General features: G+C 48.0%; 1 protein-coding gene across 4 annotated transcripts in view; it reads right to left on the bottom strand.

Moving 5' to 3' along the window:
- Positions 1 to 26973, bottom strand: part of PLCE1 (phospholipase C epsilon 1) — a 143237-nt gene that overhangs the window by 12210 nt on the left and 104054 nt on the right. For 3 of the 4 annotated variants that reach the window (XM_082221997.1, XM_082221996.1, XM_082221995.1), the window contains 14 exons: positions 26257 to 26495; positions 18395 to 18456; positions 18145 to 18310; positions 16823 to 16930; positions 15490 to 15606; positions 15211 to 15369; positions 14166 to 14295; positions 13119 to 13160; positions 11950 to 12074; positions 5649 to 5766; positions 3246 to 3377; positions 2299 to 2592; positions 831 to 994; positions 57 to 318 (listed from right to left, as the gene is read on the bottom strand). In XM_082221997.1, the coding sequence (XP_082078123.1) occupies positions 57 to 318; positions 831 to 994; positions 2299 to 2592; positions 3246 to 3377; positions 5649 to 5766; positions 11950 to 12074; positions 13119 to 13160; positions 14166 to 14295; positions 15211 to 15369; positions 15490 to 15606; positions 16823 to 16930; positions 18145 to 18310; positions 18395 to 18456; positions 26257 to 26495 (2118 nt within the window). The remainder of the gene's footprint in view (positions 1 to 56; positions 319 to 830; positions 995 to 2298; positions 2593 to 3245; positions 3378 to 5648; positions 5767 to 11949; positions 12075 to 13118; positions 13161 to 14165; positions 14296 to 15210; positions 15370 to 15489; positions 15607 to 16822; positions 16931 to 18144; positions 18311 to 18394; positions 18457 to 26256; positions 26496 to 26973) is intronic. The other variant, XM_082221998.1, reaches the window with a different exon arrangement.

Genomic DNA, 26973 nt, shown 5'->3' with positions numbered 1-26973 from the left:
ACAGCCCTAAGTACTCAGCAGCTCCGTCTGGGCCCTGCATACAAACTTCAATTTACCTCTTTTTAAAGCCTTCAGCGGAATGATTCTTTGAGCCATCACAGCTGAAGAATTGTTTTCAACAACTGCAAAACGAAGGAAGACTAGGTCTTCAAAGTGAATCCGGAAAAGGAACTGTTCATTCCACATGGGGTTGAGAGTATTGCGATGAATGGGCTTAGTGCGGAAATGGCAGCTATCCAGCGGAATCCCAAGCACATCAACTTCAATGCAGGGGCTTCCTGTGCTGTTGCTAGGACAAACATTCTGTCCAGACACAATCTGGAAAACAAAGGCCCAGAATGAAAACAGGGCTGTTGTTGTTTTAATCAACTCTCTCAGACTGAAGAGTGCTTATGCTTTAAAGAACAAATTAATTAAAAACTGGTTTCAGAAGTAACAATAAGTAGTAATATACATAACTAAAACTGAAATGGCAGTCTTGGAATTGCTACTTGCTTATTCTTATGCAGAACAGCAGCTGCCTCTGGGCAAGGACCCAAGTGGAAAACTGCCACACTCTTTGAGGCCAGATGTCCCCCACCCAGCATCAAATCCAAAAATATGCGTCTAAAAACTGACATGCACTTTCTGTGCTGCATTCAAGTTGAAAGTTTTGTAACAACTGACGATTGTCTCCTTCCCTCTCCTTGGTCCCACAGTTAATTGTAGCTATCTTACTAGCAATACCAGTAATAAAAATGAGAAGCCACATATTAAACAAAATTATGTCATGTATAGAGTTAACTGGTTGTGTTAAGCTTATTAAAAGATTAATATGAGTTTTCACTTACTGTCAGTGAATAAATAGCAGGCTCCATATTGTCCAAATCTCGTTCTAAAGGGCAAAAGTGTTGATACATTGGACAGTTCTTATCCCACAAAACAGGTGGCTTCATAACATACCCACAGCCACCATTTGCTTCAAACATTGCTGCATTTAGGTGAAGAGGGAGATCTATAGGTAAAGCATTCAAAGTGTTAACATTGCTAAGACTTGAATGTAAGATAATGAATTTTTAAAAGAACATGGTGATTTCAAAGCGTGCCGTTTCATTCTGGGCATGTACAGTTGGCTTCGATTAATTGCCAAAAGGCAATGGTAAAACTGAAAAACTAACTAATCAAACTATAAGAGCTTTGAAGAAATAGAAATAGTTCACAAAAACAGATTACTGTGCAGTTAAGGGCTCTTTCACACAATTAGGTTTTTCACAATAACATCAAGCAAAACCATGGCTTAGTGAAAGCATGCAAGCATTCCCAAAAAGGAGATTGCTGCTGCTGCACTCCTCCACCAGTCCTGCTGCTGCTGCTGTGAGCTAAGCAGAGGTTTGGCTTAACATGTCATCTGAATTTGGGATCCTGGTTTGTCTCCTTCAGGCAAACCACAAGCTGCAAACGCATTGGTAGCAGCACATGGTTTGTCCGAGGCAAGACAAAATACAAGTCCAGTTTTGGATAACACACGAAGCCAAACCATGGCTTAGCTCACAGCAGCAAGAGGACTGAGGAAGGAATGCAGTAGGCACATTCTGTTCTCTGGGCACTCACAAACAAACGTGTTTGCACTAAGCCACATTTGAACCAGCTTATTATCACTCACATGGCTGGCCAAGAAGCTGCAGTGATACACAGTATAGATATGGCAGTATCTAAAACCAGCAATGGCTGCTCCAAAATCTAGAAACATCAGTCCTGTATACCTGAAGGGAGCATCTCCACCCCCATCGTTCAGCCCGGACACTGAGGTCCAGCTCCAAGGGCCTTCTGGCGGTTCCCTCCCTGCGAGAAGTGAGGTTACAGGGAACCAGACAGAGGGCCTTCTCGGTAGTGGCGCCTGCCCTGTGGAACGCCCTCCTGTCAGATGTCAAGGAAATAAGCAGCTATCTTATCTTTAAAAGACATCTGAAGGCAGCCCTGTTTAGGGAAGTTTTTAATATTTAATGCTGTATTGTTTTTAACACTCGATTGGGAGCCGCCCAAAGTGGCTGGGGAAACTCAGCCAGATGGGCGGGGTATAAATAATAAATTATTATTATTTGTTTGGGGTTACAGAATGACGCTTGCATTTTGGTGGATGCATGTGGCATTGTTTGAAGCCACCATTATTTCTGGGAAATTTGAGTACCTCCAATGTATATTCATTTTACATCTATAAAAATGCCAAGCAAGGAAATGCAAGATACAACCAAAAAGGGAATGGTTTTCTTGTAATGTTTCAAGCACACATATGTTTTTAAGGAATGAGTGCGCCCCTACCATCCGTTTGGTAGTTGAGTGCCACCAGCTGTACCCCATGTAACCAGAACAGAAGGGGATGAGGATTGGATGAGTCAATGCGAGTAGCGGCCGGGTATGTCCTCAGCAGCTGGCAGGTGGTATGTTGTATCAGCTTCTGAGAATATCGCCTGCACAAGCGCTTGGCAGCATTTTCATTCAAAGAGGAGATATGGTAACACCTAGGTGTCCTTATTATAGAACTGAGAGAAGTTGTTGGGCTAAGAGCAGGTGAAAAGGGCTCTTCCCAGATCTGCCGTGCGCTATCAAAGGCACCTAAAAAAACAAATACAAATACAAGTTACAGGTGCACATTCTGGTAACACCACCTTGTCTTCCCCTCATCCCCAAGAAGAATATACTAATAGGAAACAAATGCATGCATGGCCACAATAGTAAGGAAATCTTATGCATCACCAGAACTCTAAAGACTTCTCTGCAGGGAATTCTGTTCCTCAGAGGAAAACCCAGTTTAAAAACAAGAGCTATGGCTTCATAATTTGGAAATACTGCAGATGAATCTTCAAATAAACTACAACAGGAGGTCTAGTTTTCTTCTCTGTGACTTAACTTAGGGGGGGGGGAGATTTTCTTCCATTCCTATATATTGGTAACAGTAATGAGGTAAGCATTACAAAAAGAAAGAAAGAAAAATGGTTTGCCAATTAGTAAAATTTAAATTACATTTAAATGATTACATTTATATTTCTTGCAATTAAACCCTGTCCCAACAGTTTATTACTTTACAGTAGGTCTTTTATTTACAATGAGGTCATTGTAACTAGTTGCACTGCTAATGGAAAATTATTTCAAACCCTGAGTGCTGCATGTGAGGAGCAATACGTTTGATCTTTAACTAGTAGGTCTGCTATATGTGTTGGATTACACAGTCAGTCCCTGTGATTGGTAAAGGAAGATGCTGACTTTACCTTTTCCAGATGCTTTGGCAAGCATTGCTGGCTCTCCTGGGCTCAGCCTTCCAGGATTGTTGCCAAAAATGGACTTCCTGCTCTTTCTTTCCTTTCCTCTGCTAGAGCCAGATGGATTTAGAGTTGACAGACCTAATTCCATACAAAATAAAATAAATGGACTGAAAAACACAAGCGAGTGGGCATGATGTCTCCCCCCCTTTTTAAAAAATCAGTTTATTATGAAAGCTTTATAATCTAATGCTAATGTCTTATGCATGAAAACGCTAGTTTGTACTGCATATGTAGACAAGACAACGTATAAAATCGTAAACCAATGTTCCAGTATGGATGTCTCTCAAAGGCATGTGAGCTTCAATGCACATACTTTGAAGAGCTTTCTCATTCCCTTCTGTTTGCAAGCTGAAAAATTATGTTTGTGTATGAACCGCCTTGCTTGTTTCTTGGAGCAACACAGGAATCTTGATTAGGGCAAGAGAACACTGGGGCTTGGATCCTAACTTCCAAGAGTTTGACTTGTGGAAATGGACTTTCTCATTCCCCTCCTCCCTTGCGGACCTTCTACAATAGAACTGCATACAGCAAGGGGAGGCAGCAGGAGGAAGGGCGAATTGCTGAAAACTTTGCGTGATGGGAAAAGCCTTCCCACTCACAGGGGTATCTTTGGACCCAAGTGTACCGTATTTTTCACCCTATAGGACGCACTTTTCCCCCTCCAAAAATGAAGGGGAAATCTGGGTGCGTCCTATGGGGCGAATGCAGGCTTTCGCTGAAGCTTGGAGAGCGAGAGGGGTCAGTGTGCACCGACCCCTCTCACTCTCCAGGCTTCAGGAAGACATCCGCAGCCTAGGCACCCTGAAGCAGAGCCGGACAGACATCCGCAGCATGGGGAGCCCTGCAGGAGTTCCCCACAGGGCTCCCCATGCTGCGGATAGCAGCCTGCCACCCAGCGGGCGGGGCGCCCTGAAGCAGAGCACCCCTCGCGCCGGGCAGACATCGGTCAGCCCCACAAGCTCGGAGGACAGCAGGGAGGCGCAGCACCGCCATCCCGCTGTTCCTCGACCTGGTTCGGTTTCCCCGACCTGCTTTTGGGGGGGAAATAAAGGGGAAAAAAATTCCCTTTATTTCCCCTCCAAAAAACTAGGTGCGTCCTATGGGACGGAGTGTCCTATGGGACGAAAAATACGGTATATGAACAGCAATTGTGTCAGATTGATTTCTGAAACAAGACGACAGGTGACCTTGTGCTTTCATCCCCACCACACCGTATGCAAGTAACCCTGCCCATGGAACTGGAACTGTGAAACAGGCTGTACACAAATACAGTCAGCAGCAATACCTATTTATCAATATACTTCTGTTGGGATCAACTTCTCCAATGAAAAGAAAATGGACAAAAACGCATTACAGTAGGGAAAAAATTGCTGCTTCTAAGCCTTATGCAGCATTTCACTATAACACAGCAGCTAAATAATGGAGTATTTCATTCCTCCACAATGGCGAAGCTGCATGCTCCAGCACTGGGGGCAGAGAGCAGGTGGGGGCGTGGCATGCCGCCCGTGGGGGTGTGGCTGGCATCCTGGGGGCGTGCCATGCGTCCTGGGGGCATGGTACCCAGCGCAGTTGGGGTGTGCGCAGCGCATATCTGGGGGCAGCGGCCATGATGGTACCCTCCTCCCCGATGGTGCCAGGGGCGGTGTGCTCCCCCCCGCCAGTGTTCCTCTATACAACAAAATCAAGACATGTCTGTTCTACCTATAGTGGTACCTCTAGTTACGAACTTAATTCATTCCAGAGGTCCGTTCTTAACCTGAAACTGTTCTTAACTAGAGGCGTGCTTTCGCTAATGGGGCCTCTTGCTGCCACTGCACCACTGGGCACACAATTTCTGTTCTCATCCTGGGGCAAAGTTCTCAACTCGAGGTAACTCTTCCAGGTTAGCGGAGTTTGTAACCTGAAACATTTGTAACCTGAGGCGTTTGCAACTCAAGGTACCACTGTATTTCTCTCGTACTTGTGCAAATCAATCCTTCCTTCTTGCCATGGGTTTTTCCTATAACCAGTCCACTGTAGTATGGTTGGTTCTCGACACATTTTCTATACTTGCTCCATTCCAATTTACTGTTTGTGCTCCTATCCCAATGTAACTCACTCTTTTGGTTCCCTAATCGGACTGTAGCCCAACCTGCACAGAAATGATATGGGGTGTGTGTAAGAGATAAATGGAGTTTGATTTCCCACAGGCCATTCCTTATTCCTATCAAGACACCTCTCTTGGGAGAAAACACTCGGAATCAAAGCTAGTTCTCAGCTGCCATAAAATGGGAAGCTAGATCCCAGGTTTTTTTTCCTTTGTCTTGGCTTGTTTCCGAACAGGTAATAATTAAGGCCAATGTAACTTACCAGGAAATTTCACAGCTTGGCAGTAGATGACAAGATCTGACAATTCTGGTGCTATTTGTCTGCTTTCTTTTTTATTTTGAGAAAGATAAAATTCTTCCCCTAATTCCATGTCATAAACCTATATATCGTCAAGTGAAAAAAGAAAGGATTTCATCAAATTTAATATATGTGCACAATGCAGTTTAATCATGAGCAACATCACTTATATGGTAGAACACTGTTAATTTGCATTTATAGATGTCCCCAATCTTTTAACATTTCTTCTTCCCCACATTCAGCCACCACCCCTTCCTCTAAATCTGCTTTCCACAGGCCAGCAGGGAGAGATTAGGAACACTACTGCCTCTAATCTCTTAGCGGCCGAAGACAGGATGAAATTACCTTAGTGGAACAGGACAATCTGCCTGATCCTACAGTTCCCTTCTCACATGCTATACCTCCCTTTCCACCGGCCTCGTGAATTACATGTACTTTCCCCATTGCAGCAACTAAATATTACTACACAAACATATGCCTGAGATCTAAAAACAAAACAGAAAAGGCTAGGCTCACTTTATTGAAATAAATTCAAAAATATTTAACAGCAGTATTCCCATCTTGCCTAAATATATGTACAACAGGGCAGTGTTGTGCAGTGCAGCACGCGCACAGAAAACAGGACATCTCAGCGTGAAGTCAAACCATCTGGCTTAAATGGTGAGTTTATTCTGGCAGACAAACCACAGTACTATTATAATTCTCCCCTGGAAAAAGGTTCTGCTAGTTCCAACATTCTCTGCACGTGTGTGTGTGTGTGTGTGTGTGTGTGTGTGTGTGTGTAGTCTCGTCTCTATGGTAGAATTCATAGACTTCAACAAACTGTATTCCACTAAACTGTATTCCAAATACTATTGTACAGGAAAATGCAGCTAATTTTGTGGGTTTTATGAAAGACATACATGCAGTGGATAAGCCTTGCAACCTGAAAATGCACAGTATTTAAAAAATACATGGCATTATAAATAGCCTTGCAATCACCCACATTACTTTTTAAAAATTAAACAAAGGTCCAAAGTGAAGACACGGAAGAAGGCAAGGTAGCTTTAGCCCATTTATCAGCACAGCTCTTTCCAGGAGAATGAAGGCAAACTCTCTTTGTTCCTCCCTCCTCTTGGTGCACTCTGTAGCTGTTCTTTGCAGGAGATCTGGCTTGCAGCTGCAGATCTGCACCATCCATCTAAAGCACATGACTTCACCCAAAGAATCCTGGGAACTGTAGTCTTCTCCTTACAGAGCTACAATTCCTAGCACACTTAACAAACTATGCTTCCCAGGATTCGGGGTGGGGGAGATCCATATGCTTTAAATTCAGCTCAGCCTAGTGTTCTATACACATTAGTGTATGTTCAAAATATCACATGTTATCATGCCAATGGAAAGCAGTTGACTTGTAAGGAGAGGGGTCTCACTGTCTGAGATCATAGAAATATTGTAAAACACAGTAACGGTGCCTCAATGGATAAACCACTAAACAGACTGGGGAAAACAGCAGCTTAAGATGCAAGCAAAGCCAGTCCCACTATGAGCTTTCCTAGGCAAGAATCTACTTCGTCATACATATGAAGTAAATTGGAAAGGTAATATATACGCTGAGCAAAGTGAAGGCCAAGTGGTATTTGACAAAGTGAGACTGAAAAACTTTTGTTAGGAAGGCAAAGAAGCTCTCTTGAAAACCGGGGAAAGTGTCCAATACTCAACCTAAAGAAAATCTACATCTGTTGAGCCATCAAAACACTGCTAAAAGAACAGCTGGACATCAAATGAGGTACACTTTATTTCTGAGGTGAGAGAACCACCCTTATTTAAACTATGAGGTATCTTTTATGAAGCAAGAGAGGAAAAACCTCAGAGGTGCACAAGAAACACTCAATGGTGCAAATTTGTCTACTCAGAAGTATGTTCCATGGGGCTTAGTAGGTACAGCTTTGCAGTCTAAAACATTCTTTTTTCCTCAGGGGCAATAGATGGCACACTAGACATGAAGGAAGTAGAACAGGGCATTTAAACGTGGATCTTAGATGCTGCAAGAGGCCGGTGTGTTTTTTAATTTCTTTGTAAGTTTCAGTTCTAGACTACCATCGGCTGGGTGAGGACTGCAGGGCCTGCTCCCTTCCAGGGCCTTCTCCAACTGGCCCAGGGGACGTGGCCCAGGCCCTTTCTCCCGGCTATAAGGGGACTCCTGCTGCAGGGAAGCCTCGAACCATCGGCTGGGTGAGGACTGCAGGGCCTGCTCCCTTCCAGGGCCTTCTCCAACTGGCCCAGGGGGCGTGGCCCAGGCCCTTTCTCCCGGCTATAAGGGGACTCCTGCTGCAGGGAAGCCTCGAACCATCGGCTGGGTGAGGACTGCAGGGCCTGCTCCCTTCCAGGGCCTTCTCCAACTGGCCCAGGGGGCGTGGCCCAGGCCCTTTCGCCCGGCTATAAGGGGACTCCTGCTGCAGGGAAGCCTCGAACCATCGGCTGGGTGAGGACTGCAGGGCCTGCTCCCTTCCAGGGCCTTCTCCAACTGGCCCAGGGGGCGTGGCCCAGGCCCTTTCGCCCGGCTATAAGGGGACTCCTGCTGCAGGGAAGCCTCGAACCATCGGCTGGGTGAGGACTGCAGGGCCTGCTCCCTTCCAGGGCCTTCTCCAACTGGCCCAGGGGGCGTGGCCCAGGCCCTTTCTCCCAGCTATAAAGGGACTCCTGCTGCGGTGAGGCCTTGGACCATCGGCTGTGGGGAGGACTGCAGGGCCTGCTCCCTTCCAGGGCCTTCTCCAACTGGCCCAGGGGGCGTGGCCCAGGCCCTTATTGGGAACAAACTTTTGGGGAAGCTGGGAAGTGTTCTGCAATTGCTTCCCTGTTCCAATGTGTTTTAAAATGTCCTCAAGCAGTCGGTGGCAATATAATTTGTATTTCTTTTTTCCCTTTTTTCTCTTGTTGGGGGTGGGTGGGTGTAATGGATATTTGGTTGGGGATTAATTTTAGTATAATTGTTATGTTTTTGTTTTCTTTTGTTTTATTGGTTCTGTATAGTTTGTGTTTTGTTTTTAAGGGGTGGGATCAGGGCTGCCTGGGAGTGAGGCCCCAGCCAACACGATGGCTGGGACAAGCTCCACAGGGGGGGAAGCACTGGGACATCCGATCTCGGTGATCATGGGCAGGAGGCGGAGTTACGCTAAGACCAGACCATGTCATTACCGAGGAGGCAGGTTTAGTCGTTGTTTGAGGACTATCCCTGCCTCCGGGTCTGGCCTTGACCAGATGGATACTGGAATCAACAGGGGAAACCCACATAACCTGAAGGTGTTGCTGTGTAATGCCAGGTCAATGATGAATAAAACCACTGCCATCCACGACCTGATTGTGGATGGAGGATTTGACCTGGCTTGTGTGACAGAGACCTGGTTGAATGAGGCAGATGGGCCTGTCCTTGCTGCCGCTTGCTCACCAGGTTTCTCTTATGCACAGCAACCCAGGTCATGTGGGCGGGGAGGGGGGGTTGCAGTGATTTTTAGGAAGTCATTAGTTTGCACCAGGCGCCCTACTGGGAAGACCCAGTTTTCTGAGTGCATGTTCTGGAAGTTGGGCAATAGGGGCAGTACAGGATTCCTTTTGGTGTACCGACCTCCCCGCTGCACCAAGGATTCCCTGTCCGAGCTGCTTCAGGTCGTGGCGGATGTTCTCCTGGAGACACCTAGTTTGGTTGTCCTAGGGGATTTTAACATCCACGCCGACACGACCTTACAAGGGGCCACTCGGGACTTCGTGGAAAGCATGGCCTCCATGGGGCTGTCCCTGAATAAGTTGGGCCCAACTCATAGTCATGGACATGCCTTAGACCTGGTATTCACCTCTAGTGACGTGGGTGATCTGACACTAAGTAAAAGTGAAACCAAAGAAGTGCCATGGTCAGATCACTTCCTGGTGCAACTGGACTTCTCCGCGACCCTTCCCCTCTGCAGGGAGGTGGGACCAATTGGGATGGTCCGCCCCCGCCACTTAATGGATCCAAATGGTTTCCAGAGAGTGGTAGGGGATGCTTTATCCCATGTTGATGGCCTTTCAGCTGATTCCCTGGTGGCCCGCTGGAATGCGGAGTTAACCAGGGCTATCGACTGTCTGGCTCCGAAGCGCCCTCTCCGATTGCATGGAGCCCGGACAGCCCCGTGGTTTTCTTCGGAGCTGAGGGCGATGAAACAATTGCTGAGACGGCTAGAGCGTCGGTGGCAGAAAACTCACTCCGAATCTGACCGGACACAGGTTAGAGCTCAACATCGAGCCTACCAAGTGGCGATAGCGACAGCGAAGAAGACTTTCTTCACCGCCTCTATTGCATCTGCAGAAAATAGTAGCAGGAGACTCTTTCAGGTGGTCCGCAATTTAGCGGAACCACCTTTACCACCGGGGCCTTGTAAAGACCCCAAGATCTCCTGCAACGATTTTGCAAAGTTTTTTGCAGATAAAATCACTCATATTCGGAAGGAGCTAGACACCACCGTGGGAGCAGGGCCGGGGTGGGAGAGTGCTAGAGCCCTGTCTGGTCAAGTTGCATGGAATCAATTTCAATCCGTTACCCCCGAGGATGTGGACAGGCTGCTTGGACGCGTGAAACCAACCACCTGTCTCCTTGATCCTTGCCCATCCTGGCTAATAAAAGCAAGCCGGGAAGGGCTGGGCGATGGGCTCTGCGGGGTGGTGAATGCTTCCCTCTGTGAGGGAACATTCCCAGATCCGCTGAAAGAGGCGGTCATTAAACCGCTTCTTAAAAAACCATCTTTAGACCCGGCCAGTATGGCCAACTATCGCCCAGTCTCAAATCTTCCATTCTTGGGCAAGGTGATTGAGCGTGTGGTTGCTGAACAACTCCAGGCACGCCTGGAGGATGCGGACCATTTGGATCCCTTCCAATCAGGGTTCAGGCCTCATCATGGGACTGAAACTGCCTTGGTCGCACTGGTTGATGATCTCCGGCGAGCTAGGGACAAAGGTGAGAGTTGTTTCCTAGTTCTGCTGGATCTCTCAGCGGCCTTTGATACAATCGACCATAACATCCTTCTGGACCGTCTAGAGGGGTTAGGAGCTGGGGGCACTGTTATACAGTGGTTTCGCTCCTTCCTCCTGGGCCGTGTTCAGAAAGTGGTGGTGGGGGATGAGTGTTCAGACCCTTGGGCCCTCACTTGTGGGGTGCCTCAGGGTTCCGTCCTCTCCCCCATGCTTTTTAACATCTATATGAAGCCGCTGGGAGAGATCATCAGAGGGTTTGGACCGGGTGTCCATCAATATGCAGATGATACCCAGCTCTACCTTTCTTTCAAATCAGAACCAGTGAAGGCGGTGAAGGTCCTGTGTGAGTGCCTGGAGGCGGTTGGAGGATGGATGGCGGCTAATGGATTGAAGTTGAATCCTGACAAGACAGAAGTACTGTTTTTGGGGGACAGGAGGCGGGCTGGTGTGGAGGACTCCCTGGTCCTGAATAGGGTAACTGTGCCCCTGAAGGACCAGGTGCGTAGCCTGGGAGTCATTTTGGACTCACAGCTGTCCATGGAGGCGCAGGTCAATTCTGTATCCAGGGCAGCTGTCTACCAACTCCACCTGGTACGCAGGCTGAGACCCTACCTGCCCGCGGACTGTCTGGCCAGAGTGGTGCATGCTCTAGTTATCTCCCGCTTGGACTACTGCAATGCGCTCTACGTGGGGCTACCTTTGAAGGTGACTCGGAAACTACAGCTAATCCAGAATGCGGCAGCTAGACTGGTGACTGGGGGCGGCCGCCGAGACCACATAACACCGGTCTTGAAAGACCTACATTGGCTCCCAGTACGTTTCCGAGCACAATTCAAAGTGCTGGTGTTGACCTTTAAAGCCCTAAACGGCTTCGGCCCAGTATACCTGAAGGAGCGTCTCCACCCCCATCGTTCTGCCCGGACACTGAGGTCCAGCGCCGAGGGCCTTCTGGCGGTTCCCTCATTACGAGAAGCGAAGCTACAGGGAACCAGGCAGAGGGCCTTTTCGGTGGTGGCGCCCGCCCTGTGGAATGCCCTCCCATTGGATGTCAAGGTGATGGACAACTACCTGACATTCAGAAGACATCTTAAGGCGGCCCTATTCAGGGAAGCTTTTAATGTATGATATTTTAGTGTTTTTTGGTTTCTGTGGAAGCCGCCCAGAGTGGCTGGGGAAACCCAGCCAGATGGGCGGGGTACAAATAATAAATTATTATTATTATTATTATTACAAGCCACTCCCCGTATGGAAGCTTGAGAAAACAAATATGAACAAATACTACCTTTCCTTTGTTGTTGTATATAGCGCTTTCTGTTTTCTTTATTCTCTTTGCAGTTTCTTCGCTATATTCAAATTGAAGCTTATCTATGGTTAACTTATTCTCAGGTCGGTCTTCCAAAATGTTATCTGGAAAGTAAGCATTATCTGACTGAAGAGTTGGAAAAGGCAAATTTTACTTCAACTTAATGCTCTGAGTAAAAGCAGCCAGTATTATTCTGAATAATCAAAATATTAAACAGGCAAATAATTTCTCCTTCAATGCAATGCTCTTCTAAGTGCGAGTCAGTTTTTATCCTACCTTTTTGAGCTCAGCCAGTATTCTCTCAAGATGCAAAGCAGAAGCTGGTTTTCCACTTTAAACCATTTGTGGAATGATATAATACAGTGGTGCCCCGCAAGACGAATGCCTCGCAAGACGGAAAACCCGCTAGACGAAAGGGTTTTCCGTTCTTGAGCTGCTTCGCAAGACGATTTTCCCTATGGGCTTGCTTTGCAAGACGAAAACGTCTTGCAAGTGTTCCGATTTTTTTTCGCTCCCCCCCTTTTGCCAAGCCGCTAAGCCGCTAACAGCCTTTTAGCCGCTAATCCGCTAAGCCTTTAATAGCCGCTAAACCGCTAATAGCGCTAATCCACTAAGCCGCTAATAGGGTTGCTTCGCAAGACGAAAAAACCGCTAGACAAAGAGACTCGTGGAACGGATTAATTTCGTCTTGCGAGGCACCACTGTAAATTAAGCTGCATCATCATCATTATTTAATTGCAAATGTTTTAAAAGTTTTCTGCCTCAAATTTTCTGCCTCAGCCCTGTGCATGAGACATTACTTTGCAGATAAGGGAGTGGGGGGTGACAGGGGATTGAAGTGCTTACTAAAAAGTTATTCTCATTGTTCTACCCAAAATTATAACCAAATGGAAAACTATATTTGTGTATTTTAAGTCAATGTACATAAACGTGATTCACTAATCTATATAGCTATAACCAAAGTGTATAAATAAGAAACTAGTGTGGAACATGCAAATATTGCGATCCTCAAAAGTAAGTAATGGAAAATTATAGAAATGCAAAAATTGTGTTTTTACTAAAATGTGAAATTCAAAGAATGCTTCTAAGTTGGGAAATGCAGTGTTGAAATTCATGCAGTTATTATGCTTGACCAAGTGGCCTTTTACCTTCCTGGCTGTTAGGAGCAGGAGAAGCATTAAGGACATCAGCTACAGGAAAACAGAGTCAGAAAGGGAATAAGAGTAAAGGAAATTAAGAAATAAAGCCAGAGAAATGAAAATTACATTCAAACTGTGTAGAGCTATCATCTTCGACACAAAAACTTGAAGAATTGCTGCAGGGATATAAAACTGAAAATGCTAACTATTAGAACACAGAGTGTAAAGATGAGGTCAGACTTTATATAAAAACATCTGAATCTAGGTTAACCCAGAATGGAGGTGATTTCATAGCGTGAGAATTTAGAAAACTCATGGAAACAGGCAAGATACTAAGTATGCTTGAGGTCTGGCAGAGAATTTCATAATATTATAGATATATACTCAATGTACATATCATGAAACTAGCTGAAAAAGGCCCCAACTTGGATGAGCCAATGGGCACATACTATAATTCAAGGTGGCAGGAACCCAATAATACAACAAAATGTGCCTTCTGTTACTCTGTTTTGCGCTGTGTGTCTACCTATTCATATAGATTATCAAGTATAAGACAGGCACTATTTTCCTGGACTATATAAAACATGCTTCCTAGCCATGGTGTTTTAATTTATGGTACTGAGTAGACTTTCTGAAAAGCTAAGTCCTTAGAACAAAAGCTGCTTTGTGTTGCTGGAATACAGTTTAGAGCAGACATCGTACATACAGAAACCCAACTTTAAAATATCCTTATTTCAGTACACATATCAAAACAACCACCTTATGCAATAACAGAAATGATTGCTATGTTTCCTAATAATATTCTCACAGCTACATCACTATGAAGATAAAACATAATTCCTTTCCCATCCCTTCCCATAAATCATAACCTTTTCTTACTATTTAGAATGGATATGAAAGACAAAAAAAAGAGTTGTGTAGTGACAAATGTTTAAAAGTTGTAACTGAATAGGTTTTTGGGGGGAGGGGAGGCAACTTGAAGTGTAGTTATGGTTGAAACTGTACCCATGCCATAAATCCAAAAAATGCAACCCTATAATAAGTATGTTTGTTTACCATCAGACAGAGACTCATAGTCATAGTCATATTCATCTTCTTCATCTTCTTCTTCTTCGTTAGCAGTGGAGGGGTTCCCCACGTTACCCCCGTTGCTCGCCTGAGCTTGCATGTATGCCAACTGATGAGCCTATTATATTAAAATAACATTGAAAAATACAATGGAAAATTCATTTGGAAAATACAATGAGACTATATGTTCCAGACTTATATCTAATTTTATGTGCAGGGTCCTTGCCTAACTCCATCACTGAATATGGTCCTTCATAAGAAGTAATAGGGGTTTCCTCCCCTGTAGAAATTACATGTCCATCTTCCTGGACCTGACAAAACACCATCTCTTATTTTCCAACACATTGCTCTTTCCCACTGAGCTACCAGCTACCTCACAATATGGATCCAGAGTTCTCCCCACAGAATGACTTCCCTATTTGTTTTTCATTGAGTGAGCTGAGATGCTTCCTCCCCTAGCCGCCCAGAACCTGGCTGTCTCTAATAAAATTAATGGGACCAATTAAGATAAGGCCAAATGGGACAGTGCATCTGACTCTCAACCAGAAGGTTGGTGGTTTGAACCCACCCTGGGATGGTTGTGGGCATTGCAGGGGGTTGGACTAGATGACCCTCAGGGTCTCTTCCAACACTACAATTCTATGGTAACTGTGCCCCCTTTCACCAAAAATGTAACATGACACAGTATTTCTCTATGCAGAGGCCCAATATGTATAGTTCTCTCACACAAAGCAAAATAAAGATAGAAAAAGATTGCACAAATTGGGCCTCCCCACATACATCCACATGTGGTGGGGAGGACAAGGAGATTATCAAGCCAGGTAAGTAGTGTGCCAGTCCCAAACTCTGGATTAGGGTTAAAATATATTGCTTAATAATAATAAACTTCTTAATATACCATGTCACCTCCTCCTGATATATAACTAATCCCCGCACACTATATATAACATTCAGGGAGTTGGGTAGCCAAGGGCAATCCAAAAAAGGACTGAGTGTGGCAACTCTCAAATATTTTTTCAAAGAAAATTCACACCTTCTGTTTTAATATATCCACTGGAGTCTGGTGAGCTTTGAGCTTTTTGTTTTTAAGCAGGATCTTTCTTCGCAGTTGGTGGGGAGAAGGTAACATTGGGTCGTCGGAAAAATCGCTTTCAAACAAAAATTTAGTCACCAGCTTTTCTTCAAACGTATTCTGAAACATCAGTTAACATATAAAGTTAAGATATAAAATCATACAAACATGAGTTTAGTTATAAATTGGATCAAAATTCCTATGCCACGCTGAATGGCATTATTCTCTCTCTTAATCTACCTTGAAAATGTCGGCCATCTTTCGCTGCTGTGGCAAGGAACAGTGGTTCTCAATCGATATGATGACAGGCATGTCTGAGGTGGTGAAAGCATTGCGATCGATAGCTTCGACAACTTCCTGTAAGAATGAAAACCAAAACAAGACTACCTAATTATTCTATGGCATCCAGGGCACATGCCATTCTGCCCCACAAATTATTGAAGGAAATTAGCATAAAACATGCTGTCCCCAGACAGAAGGAAAAGCAATGTGCAAGTGGGTGACAATGCCCACTTGGAAGCTGGGGGGAGGGAACTTGTTCTCCACCCCTGTTCCAGACAGAGATAGCCTGACCATGTCTAAGCACATATTGGCAACCTCTGATTTAGGCCACTTTAGTGCACTGTATATAGGACGCGGGTGGCGCTGTGGGTAAAACCTCAGTGCCTAGGACTTGCCGATCGTATGGTCGGCAGTTCGAATCCCCGTGGCGGGGTGAGCTCCCGTCTTTCGGTCCCAGCTCCTGCCCACCTAGCAGTTCGAAAGCACCCTTAAGTGCAAGTAGATAAATAGGTACCGCTTTATAGCGGGAGGTAAATGGCGTTTCCGTGTGCTGCGCTGGTGCTGGCTCGCCAGAGCAGCTTCTTCACGCTGGCCACATGACCCGGAAGTGTCTTCGGACAGCGCTGGCCCCCGGCCTCTTAAGTGAGATGGGCGCACAACCCTAGAGTCGGACACGACTGGCCCGTACGGGCAGGGGTACCTTTACCTTTACCTTAGTGCACTGTATATGTTGGGTCATCTCTGAAGTCTATTCAGAAACTTCAATAGACATAAAATATCGTTGATAGATTGGGAGTAGGCTATACACCTCACCAGTCTTGAAACAACCTGCACTGGCTGTGGGTCCATTTCCTAGCTTAATTCGCAGTGTTATTCTAACCATAAAACCATAAACAGTTGGATATTTAAGAGACCATGCATTCTTGGATGAACTTGTCCCCAGTATGAACATTCTCCTCAGAGGAAATTCTGTCCCCACCACAACAGAAGTGAGGGGAGAAGGGACTGAGGACTGGGCCTCTGCAGCTCTGGCATTCCGGTTGTGGAATGCTTTCCCAATGGTGACTCTTCCTGACGACATGTCATACATTTTGGTGGTGCCAAATGGAGAGAGGAGAGAAAGAGGGCGGACAAATCTCACATTAGAAATATTTCCATAGGAAATAATGGAAATTATGTGAACGCTTGCCTAGGGAACATTTTCCAGGGAATGAACCTGAGCAGGACCTGAGTGTCTTTTTCCACAAGAATAATTTCTACTACAATGACATTAGTAAGAATATACATCTACCTTAAAAGGAATCTTCGTAGTTAGTGTGTGGCCATGATAAATTACAGGCATTCCATCATCACCATCCCAGCAGTCTAGTTCCACACTCCGACAGCCTTGCAACAGAACCTGAAACAAAACAACAACAACAACATGGTGTTGCATTGCTTCTACAGAACCATACATTACTTTAAAGGGCTGAAGTTTCAAACTTTTCAGTGAGCATACTATAAATGACATACAAAGGATAGGGAGACAGAATAGAGTGAAGTGCTGTAAAAACACTTGATCAAATTCCTGCACCACTGACAAGTGTTGTTTGAACAGTCTTCTCACAAAATAGGCTTCCAGTAAAACTACTGTATACATAATTCAGCCTTCCTACATGTTTAACTGTTGAGCCCTGTATTGATCCCTCTGCACCTGTGTTTAGTTAAGAAAGACCAACGTTACATAAACACACACACACTTAGTTGTGCATCTGCAGCATCTTTCCAAGGCAGCCATTCTGTGCAGGCTACCAGCAAAGTTTTCTTGTCCTCCAAAATATGCACATCTATTTGTACATAAAAGGCTTAAAACAATATTTTTAATGCTGCTACATGATAAAAAATATATCCAAGTGGTTTACAACATTAAAAAGATTTTTAAAAACCATACAACGAAAGTGCAAAAAGGTAAAAACAATTTAAAAGCAAAAAAAAGTTAAAAACAAAAATGTCGGGCTCTGGAAGGTGGTTCTGTGGCCCCGTGCTAAATGCTCCTGTCTGTTGATGAGGTATGGAAGTGTGGTGCTTCTGTAAACTCTTTTAAACATGATGCAACTCCATCATACACAAGATATAACTCAACCCATGGAAAGGAGCACTTATTTTCATGTGGGTTACTGCCCAGAAACAATGTCTAAAATATTATGTAATATTCCTAGAAGCAACAAACACTTTTCTGAGTAATGGTGCTGCTTCAAAGTCATACTTTCAGCAGAACTTGCATTATTCTGAATGGTGCTTTGACATTTAAATGAACCAACGTATTAGCTCAAGTCTTTCCTGTGGGAAAGTCTAATTTTAGCAGGTTAGATCAGACTGGCTAGTGTCTAAATGCTGTGACTCTCAAACCAACCCACCCTTTTTTGTGCCTTAAGAACAAAGCTTAAATATATTATTTTAAAAAGCATCTGAGCACAATTGTGCACACAAGCAGTTTTTCCCACAGATCTTGTTTTTCCTATGCTTTACAAGCAAGTATTCAGGACATTTAGGTTTAGAAAGCAGGGGAAAGGTCATGCTTTTTTGACATTCCAAACAAACAAACAAATTCTTGCAAAAATACGAAAAAGGCACCTGGCTGTAAAGTTCTACTGAGGATTCTCCTTTAAGCTGGTGTCCCGTGAGATACGTATTGTGTGAAGACTCAATGTAGTAATATGACAGAGGGAATAGCAAATCTTCAACATTCTCTTGAGACTCGTTGTTCACGGATGCAAAATTATCTTTGTCCATCAAAAACCTAGAGATACAGAAGGCTAAAATTCATAAAAAAGATATGCAAGGCAGGTTAAGAAAATATCAAGGCGGTCTTACAGGAGATTACCGTGCAAATCCTTCAAAAGACATCAGTCCCTGCTGGCACATGTTGATGCTGGGTTCAAACTTCTGTAAGAGGCAGAACAGAAATGTCAATAAATGGACTAAAATAAATTGGCATTAAAGAAATGAAATGCTGTCAGAGCTGCTTGAAGATCCTAGCTCACAGAGGATCACGCTAGCCAGCGATCATTTAGTAAAAGTCTTTATTGAATTACAGTTTCCATTCTCACGCTGCTGCGCGCAACTCTACGTCTAGTAGCTAGATCGACGAAGCTCCGTCTGAGTCTCCGCCCCGTGCGCACCAACTTAATATCCTAGCCCTGCTCCACCTTTTCCGCCTGACTGTCCTCCTCTGGGTCCCTCTACCCCCCGGGGCTTCTTCCTTCCGGGATTCTTCTGACGCTGACCCGGACCCTCCTGCCTCCTTGCGCCGGGCTTTAGGACCTGGCTCCCTTTCCGGGCTGCTTACTGCGCCGCCTTCCTCTGCATTTGAACTTGGCGCGCGCGCCCAACCTTCCACTTTCCTCTTAACCGTTTCTTCGCTCCCCGATGGAGGTGTGGCCACTCCTGACTCATGCCCTCCCTCCTGTGGTGAGCTGCCAGCGCTTGCCCCCTGGCTCCCTTCCTCTTCCCTGCTCTCTGGCGGTGACGCTGGTCCCGATTTCCAACTGCTCTCCTCTGAGTCCCCTCTGGCTCTATCTTCCTGGGGTGCCCCCCTAGACTCCCCCCTTGCCCTGGCCACTGGTGCTCCTTTCTGTGAATCCTCTGATTCACTGGAAAGACTCGGAGATCTCGGGTCGTCGTCATCACTCATCTTTTCTTCTGCCTCCTCCCCTTCGCTCTCTGTTTCCTCCCTTGCCCTTGCCTCTGCTCCTAAACCCCTGACATCCATCCCCCCCTCGAAGCCCCCCATTCCCCCCTCCCCTCCTTCCGGTGCTGGAGCTGGGGTGTGCTGTTGCAAAGGGACGAACGTCGGATATCGTTCGCTTCCCGTGGCGGGCCTCCATCTGAAGTCTCGCGGGTCTTCCTCCCTGCTCTCGTCGACGACGGTCACCTCCGCTTCCATCTCTGTGCCGCCGTGCTCGAAACCAGGGTCGTCCCCGAAAACGTCCATGTCCGTCTCTCCCTCACTTCCTCCTGGCGGCGTTGCTCGTCCTGGGCCTTCCAGCCACCTTCTGCGGAACTGCTCCTCTGGTCTATCGTCCCACCAATACGAGGGTTCTGATGCAGATCCCGAGGGTGACCCCTCCGGGGAACGGACGTCTTGTGTCGGGTCCTCGTCCGAGTCGAACCCCCGGAAAGTGCTGGCCGAAAGCGTGGGCGTGAAAAGCCAGTCGTCGAAAAAGTCTGCTGGCATAGGTCTATGTGGGAAGAGGGCATGAAACTCGTCTTTGAGTAGAGGTTCGTCCAAGGCGTAGCCCGGCACCCAGCTGTTCGCACTGGCCAGGGTGCCCTCCTTGGCGAGAAAGTATTCTACCCCCTCTTCCCCCCATCTGGAGTCCAAAATCTCCGTGACGTCATTGATGCGCTCCTTCTGTGCCACTCCCGCGTGCCCCGTTCTGTCTCTGACTGGACTCGGCGCCGTTCCGGGTTCCTGGAACCTGTGCGGTGCCTTGTAGGGAGTGAGCACCGATCTGTGGAACACCGGATGCATTCTGGAACCCTCCGGAAGTGCCAGTCTGAAAGCTACCGGGTTGACCTGCTCTTCGACTTGGTAGGGTCCCAGTTGTTTATGCCCTAGTTTCTTCTTGGCCAACGACCTGGCCGGCACTGCGTGGGCTGCTAACCAGACCCAGTCTCCCACGTGGAGCTCTTCGCCAACCCTTCTGTGCCTGTCCGCTTGTACCTTGTATGCGTGTTTGGCCAGCTCCAGGTGGCGCCTCAGCTGATCGTGGACTTCCTGCAGCTCCGACGCGAACGCATCTGCTGTCTGCGGCTCCCCCTCCCCCATTCTTTCCAGTCCCGGGAAGGTTCTGGGGTGCCTCCCGTTGTTGGCGAAGAACGGCGTGACCCCCGTGGACACGTGCTTCGTGTTGTTGTAGGCGAACTCGGCAAGCGGCAGGTAATCCACCCACGTCGCAGGCTGTTGATTCGCATAGCATCTCAGGTACTGCTGCATGATGGCATTGACCCGCTCCGCTTGCCCGTTGGTCTGCGGGTGTCTCGCCGACGCCAGGTTGATCTTGACGTTTAGGAAGCCCATCAGCTTCTGCCAGAAATTCGAGATGAACTGCCGCCCGCGGTCGGACAGAATAGACCGTGGCAGACCGTGAACCTTGAACACGTGGTCTATGAACAGTTTGGCGGTTTGCTCCGCCGTGGCCACCTTCGCACACGGAATGAAATGTGCCATCTTGGAAAACAGGTCCACCACCACCAGCACTGCCGTCTTGCCCCTCGAGCTGGGCAGATCTGTGACAAAGTCCAGAGCCACCCTTTCCCAAGGTTCGACCGGAGTTTGCAGCGGTTCCAACAGTCCTGCCGGCGGTCTGTGCACTGGTTTGGCCCTCTGGCAGGTGTCACACCTCGCCACGTAGTCTGCGACCTCCCCTCTCATTCCAGGCCACCAGAAATCCCTGGCTACTAATTCCACCGTCTTCTCCTTGCCAAAGTGCCCGGCCGTGGGCGCGTCGTGCAGCTGCTGCAGCACCTTGGCGCGAAGGTCGTCTCCCGGCACGTAGATGGCCCCTTTACGGATGAGCAATCCATCTCGTAGCTGGAAACCGTCGGCCGCAGCCTTGCCCCTTTGCACCTCTGCCATCTTTGCTTGCGCGAAGGAGTCATCCTGCAACGCTCGTCGCACCGCCTCCAGGTCCACGGTGGCCGCGGCGCACGCCCATACTGTTGGTGCGAAGATGTGCATGGCGGCCGCTGGCGTTGCGTCCTCCAGATACTGTGGCTTACGGGAGAGGGCGTCCGCCATGATGTTAGTGTCCCCCGGGACATGCTCTATGCGGAAGTCGAAGTTCGCAAAAAACTCAGCCCAACGTATCTGCCTCTGGTTTAGGAACTGTGCCGTGCGCCAGTGCTCCAGATTCTTGTGGTCCGTGCAAACCTGCACCGTGTGCTTGGCGCCGATCAGGAAGTGCCTCCACGCTTTGAACGCTGCATGAATGGCCAGCAACTCCCTGTCCCAGATGGTGTAGTTCTGCTCGGACTTGCTGAGCTTCCTGGAGTAAAACGCTCCCGGCCGCCACACCCCCTGCTGGTCCTTTTGCAGCAGGACCGCCCCCACGGCTCTGTCCGAGGCGTCTGTCTCCACCCTCATCGGCCTGCTGGGGTTGACGTGAAGCAGCTGCTCTTCCGACGCGAAGAGACGCTTGAGTGCCTGAAAGGACTGCTCCGCCTCCTCTGTCCAAACGAACTTCTTTTTCTTGGAGCTAAGCGTGTCTGTGATGGCCGCTGTCTGCATAGCGAAGCCCTTGATAAACTTGCGATAGAAGTTCGCAAAGCCGACAAACCTTTGGACCTCTTTTCGGTTGCGTGGACTCTTCCAATCCAATACCGCTCGAACCTTGGCGCTGTCCATGGCGAGCCCCTTGTCAGACAACTTGTAGCCCAGAAAATCCACCTCCGTCACGTCAAATTGGCACTTCTCCAGCTTGGCGTAGAGCCTATGTTGCTTTAGTCTGGTCAGCACTTCCTTGACGTGTCTGTCATGCTCCTGCTGCGATTCCGAAAAGATCAGGATGTCATCTAAGAAACAGACGCACGTCTTGTAGAGAAGTCCCGCCAACACGTGATGCATGAAAGCTTGAAAAACGTGGGAGCCATTTTGCAATCCAAAAGGCATAACTCTGTATTCGTAGGTACCCAGTGGCGTGAACATGGCCGTCTTCCACTCATCTCCCTCCCGCATGCGAATGAGGTTGTACGCCCCTCGCAGGTCTAACTTGGTGAACACTTTTCCCTTCCGCACCTTCGCCAGGAGGTCGTCGATTCGTGGCATGGGGAAGTCCGACGGCTTGGTCCCATTGTTTAAAATGCGATAGTCCACGACCAGTCTTTTTTGGGGCGTGTCTCGCTTTTTAACAAAGAATACAGGACTGCCCCCCGCTGCCTTGGACTCTCGGATGAAACCGCGCTCCAAATTATGATCTAAGAACTCTTTGAGTTCCTGCAGCTCGTCCTCTGACATGGAATACAGCTTCCCTTTGGGCAGCGCGGCCCCTGGCAGCAGGTCAATTTTGCAGTCATATGGTCTGTGAGGGGGTAGCCTGTCCGCCTCCTTCTCGCAGAAAACTTCCAAAAATTCTGCGTACTTGTGGGGAATCGCTTGCAGCGTGCCTAGCTGCAGCTGTGACTCCTCTTGCTCCCCTTCCTGCTGGGGCATGATGCAGTGTTCAGCACAAAAGGAAGAGCCGAAGGTCAGCTGCCTCTGGTACCAAGCCAGCGCCGGGCTGTGCTTGTCCAGCCAACTCATGCCCAATACAATGGGCGTGTCCGATAGCTGAGTGACGTTGAAGCTGATGATTTCCCTGTGATTCCCAAGTCGCATCACCATTGGCGGCGTCTGCTTCACCACTTGCCCCCCTAGCAACTCCCTTCCATCCACCGTGACAACCTGCAGGGGCAGTGTGGCAGGCAGCAACTGTATAGCGTGCTTGTCGACAAACTCCTGCCCTATAAAGTCCGCGTTGCTGCCCGAGTCGATGGTAATTGGCACGTCCATGGTGATTCCATTGGGCAGCTGGAGAGATGCGGTGAGCCTCACCACTGGTTTGGGCGGGAGGGGGTTCACGGGCTGTAAAATCTCTGGGGACTGCTTCACTGACATGTCTGGCTGGGCCCCAGTGCCTCTTCCTCCAGCCAGACATCGTCGTTTCCCTGCTGTGGTTCTCCTTGCTGCGTTGCTGCAGTCACCATTGCTGAGGCTGCAGTGAGCTTGTGGAGCCTCTGGGGACACTCTTTCGCCATATGCCCTGGCTCCTCACAGACGTAACACTTCCTGTTCCCTCTAGGAGGCTTCGCTTTCACTGCTGCCGGTGCTAGGGCTCTGGTTGCTGACTGAGCCCTTGCACCTCCAACCTCCATAGGTTCGGCTCCTCCTCCTGGCGGAGGCGTGGATTGCGCCCGCGCTGCTTCTCTGGGAAGGAAGGAGGGGCCCCTGGCTGATTCGCGCCCTCCACGCCCTTCGTCCCTGCTCCACGGACGTTCTTCCAGCCTCACCCCCACTGCCAGTGCCCTCTGAACGACCTCCTGGGTGGTTCGGGGTCTCTCCCCCCTCGCGATCTCATCTTTAATCAAGCTGTGCAACCCCTCCCAAAAGAGGTCTCTTACAGGGGCCGAATCTCTGTCCCATTCCAGGGCACTGACCAAGGCGAAAAAGCGTGCATGATACTGTCTGACGCTGGCCCTCCCTTGTCTTAGCCCATGCACCTCCTTCCGGGCAAGATCCACGTCAATACTTGATAAAAAACACCCATCCATCGCTTTAATAAAGGCATCTGCATTCTGGAGCGCCGGATCCTTATCCCTCCATAAATTGCGTAGCCATGCTTTAGCATCCCCATGCAAATGGGCCATGATGAATCCCACTCTCTCTTGCTCATCTCTAAAGTCTTTATGCAGCAGTTGCAGTGCGCACAGTACGTCTGCTCTAAAGTTGGGATACTGTTGCAGGTTCCCATCGAAGTGAGAGACCAGCCCGCCTGTTCGTCTCGCCAACCCAATTCCCTCCTGCCGGGGTGTCTGCTTCGTCAGCACGTCTAACCTGATCTGGAGATCCCTGCAGGCGGCAGCTGCCTCCTCCTCTCTCTTCCTGGATGCGAGAGCCTCGGCATTCAGTTGTGCCACTGCTTTTCTGAGTTCCTCTATCTGCTGCTCAGCCGTCATGTCGTCTGCTGTTCGTGAGCTCACTAGTAGGCACCTGTTTCTCTCCCCTCCTCGGGGCTGTAGATGCCCACAATTTGGAGACGGAGCTTACTGTCAGAGCTGCTTGAAGATCCTAGCTCACAGAGGATCACGCTAGCCAGCGATCATTTAGTAAAAGTCTTTATTGAATTACAGTTTCCATTCTCACGCTGCTGCGCGCAACTCTACGTCTAGTAGCTAGATCGACGAAGCTCCATCTGAGTCTCCGCCCCGTGCGCACCAACTTAATATCCTAGCCCTGCTCCACCTTTTCCGCCTGACTGTCCTCCTCTGGGTCCCTCTACCCCCCGGGGCTTCTTCCTTCCGGGATTCTTCTGACGCTGACCCGGACCCTCCTGCCTCCTTGCGCCGGGCTTTAGGACCTGGCTCCCTTTCCGGGCTGCTTACTGCGCCGCCTTCCTCTGCATTTGAACTTGGCGCGCGCGCCCAACCTTCCACTTTCCTCTTAACCGTTTCTTCGCTCCCCGATGGAGGTGTGGCCACTCCTGACTCATGCCCTCCCTCCTGTGGTGAGCTGCCAGCGCTTGCCCCCTGGCTCCCTTCCTCTTCCCTGCTCTCTGGCGGTGACGCTGGTCCCGATTTCCAACTGCTCTCCTCTGAGTCCCCTCTGGCTCTATCTTCCTGGGGTGCCCCCCTAGACTCCCCCCTTGCCCTGGCCACTGGTGCTCCTTTCTGTGAATCCTCTGATTCACTGGAAAGACTCGGAGATCTCGGGTCGTCGTCATCACTCATCTTTTCTTCTGCCTCCTCCCCTTCGCTCTCTGTTTCCTCCCTTGCCCTTGCCTCTGCTCCTAAACCCCTGACAAATGCGTTTAGATGTTATACACAGTTTTGGCAACATAATTTATTTGTATCCAGCTAATGCATTACTGGGGGCAGAATTAGGCATGACGGTGTCAAATTCAGGTCTTCAAATGCAGGTCATGCCCAACACCTGCAAAGCAAGGCATGGACCAGGGGGAAATGACAAATGGTAGACAGGACAGAATACTGAAACTTTCTTCCATTTGCCCAGACAAAAGCGACTGTCAGAGAGGCAACCAGCACACAACACGGTCACTAATTATTCATGCCACATGCCCCTTACCTGGCCTGCCCCACTTCTCACACCATAACTCCCAGAACTATGGCAATGCCTCTGCCCTGCTCTCTCCTGGCTGCCAGTTTATAACTAGGCAAAGACCACTCTCACATGAGAAAGGAAGATACAGCAAGCCACAGCTAATATTGGTGGGGGAGACGCTACCCACATCGGTCCAGGAACAAATACATAGCCCCAACCCCTCCATAAGTCAAGCCCAGGAGGTTTATCGGCCAATCTGCCAGCAGGGGCGAGCTAGCTTCTCTCTGCTAGCCAGTGGTGGGGAAAGGTCAGCTTCTGAAAGAAGCTTGCAAACATTGACTTGTGCAGAAACACTTCACAAATTTATTGCATGTCTCCCATTAATGCTTATAGGGATCCCTTAGTAAAAACTCCAAATTCAGCTTAGATGTCTTTAAGACCAACATCTGTGTGATGTCTGCATCCTCCTGGAGCTAGCTGACTGAAGAGGTTATGTTAAATTGGTACACTGGTGAGATGTCCACCAGTTCTTCCCTTCCTAACAGGCTTGCTTGCAGCTTTTTATTTCTGTGCCCAGTATGAATTTTGGCCATGATTCAGCTACGTGCCCAACTTTTTATTGCTGAAAACAATGGGATTTAAAAACACTGAACTTTAATTGGACTGGGGAAGGGCCATAGTTCACTCTCCATATCTCAGGGTACAGCTGGGAATGTCCCATTCTGAAACCCTGGAATGTCACTGCCAGCCAGAGTCAACAATACTGATGGGCCAATAAATCGTCCTCAGTACAAGGCAGCTGCATGTGTTCCATGTTCTCTATGTTACTGATGCTGCCACACCAATTTAAATATGGTGGTTGCTCCTGGTTCTAAGAGAGGAATTGAGAAGCCCTGTGATTAGAATTCCAATAGCTTAGCATTACACACCTGAATAATACTGAGGATTTCATCATATGTGTAGTGTTCTCCTTGGCAATTTACTAAGAAGTCATTGAGTTGCTGGATGCCCACTCCAAATATTCCCAGAGATGTGCTCTCCACTCCAGTGCCATTAGTAACAATGCTTGCGGCAGCAATAGCGTCAGAAATTTGTCTCTGGTTGTCTGATAGCTGCTGTCTGCTCTTAATGAACAAGCCCAAATCAGATATGTTCCTAGTCAGTAAATCTGAAAGATAAAAATATGAACATAAATACTTTATACGATGGTCAAACTACTAGTTTTAACTTTTAAGTCCTAAATGGTCAAGGAACTTTGAAGGAACACAACTGCAGATTCATTCTCTCTCTCTCTCTCTCTCTCTCTCTCTCTCTCTCTCTTTGGAGATGTGTGTGGCGCTTGCCAATTGTAAGGTTGGCAGTTTGAATCCATGCGATGGGGTGAGCTCCTGTTGCTCTGTCCCAGCTCCTGCCAACCTAGCAGTTCAAAAGCATACCAGCGCAAATTGATAAATAGGTACTGCTGCGGTGGGAAGGTAAACTGTTTCTGTGCACTCTGACACTAATCATGGTGTTCTGTTGTGCCAGAAGCGGTTTAGTCATGCTGGCCACATGACCCAGAAAGCTGTCTGTGGTCAATCGCTGGCTCTCTCAGCCTGAAAGTGAAATGAGCGCCGCATCCCACAGTCAAATTCGACTGGACTTAA

The sequence above is a fragment of the Podarcis vaucheri genome (genome assembly GCF_965113315.1).
Source record: "Podarcis vaucheri genome assembly, chromosome: 5".
Taxonomy (NCBI): domain Eukaryota; kingdom Metazoa; phylum Chordata; class Lepidosauria; order Squamata; family Lacertidae; genus Podarcis; species Podarcis vaucheri.
The sequence above is the reverse complement of the archived record's forward strand: the minus strand, read 5'-3'. Positions and strand labels throughout refer to the sequence as shown.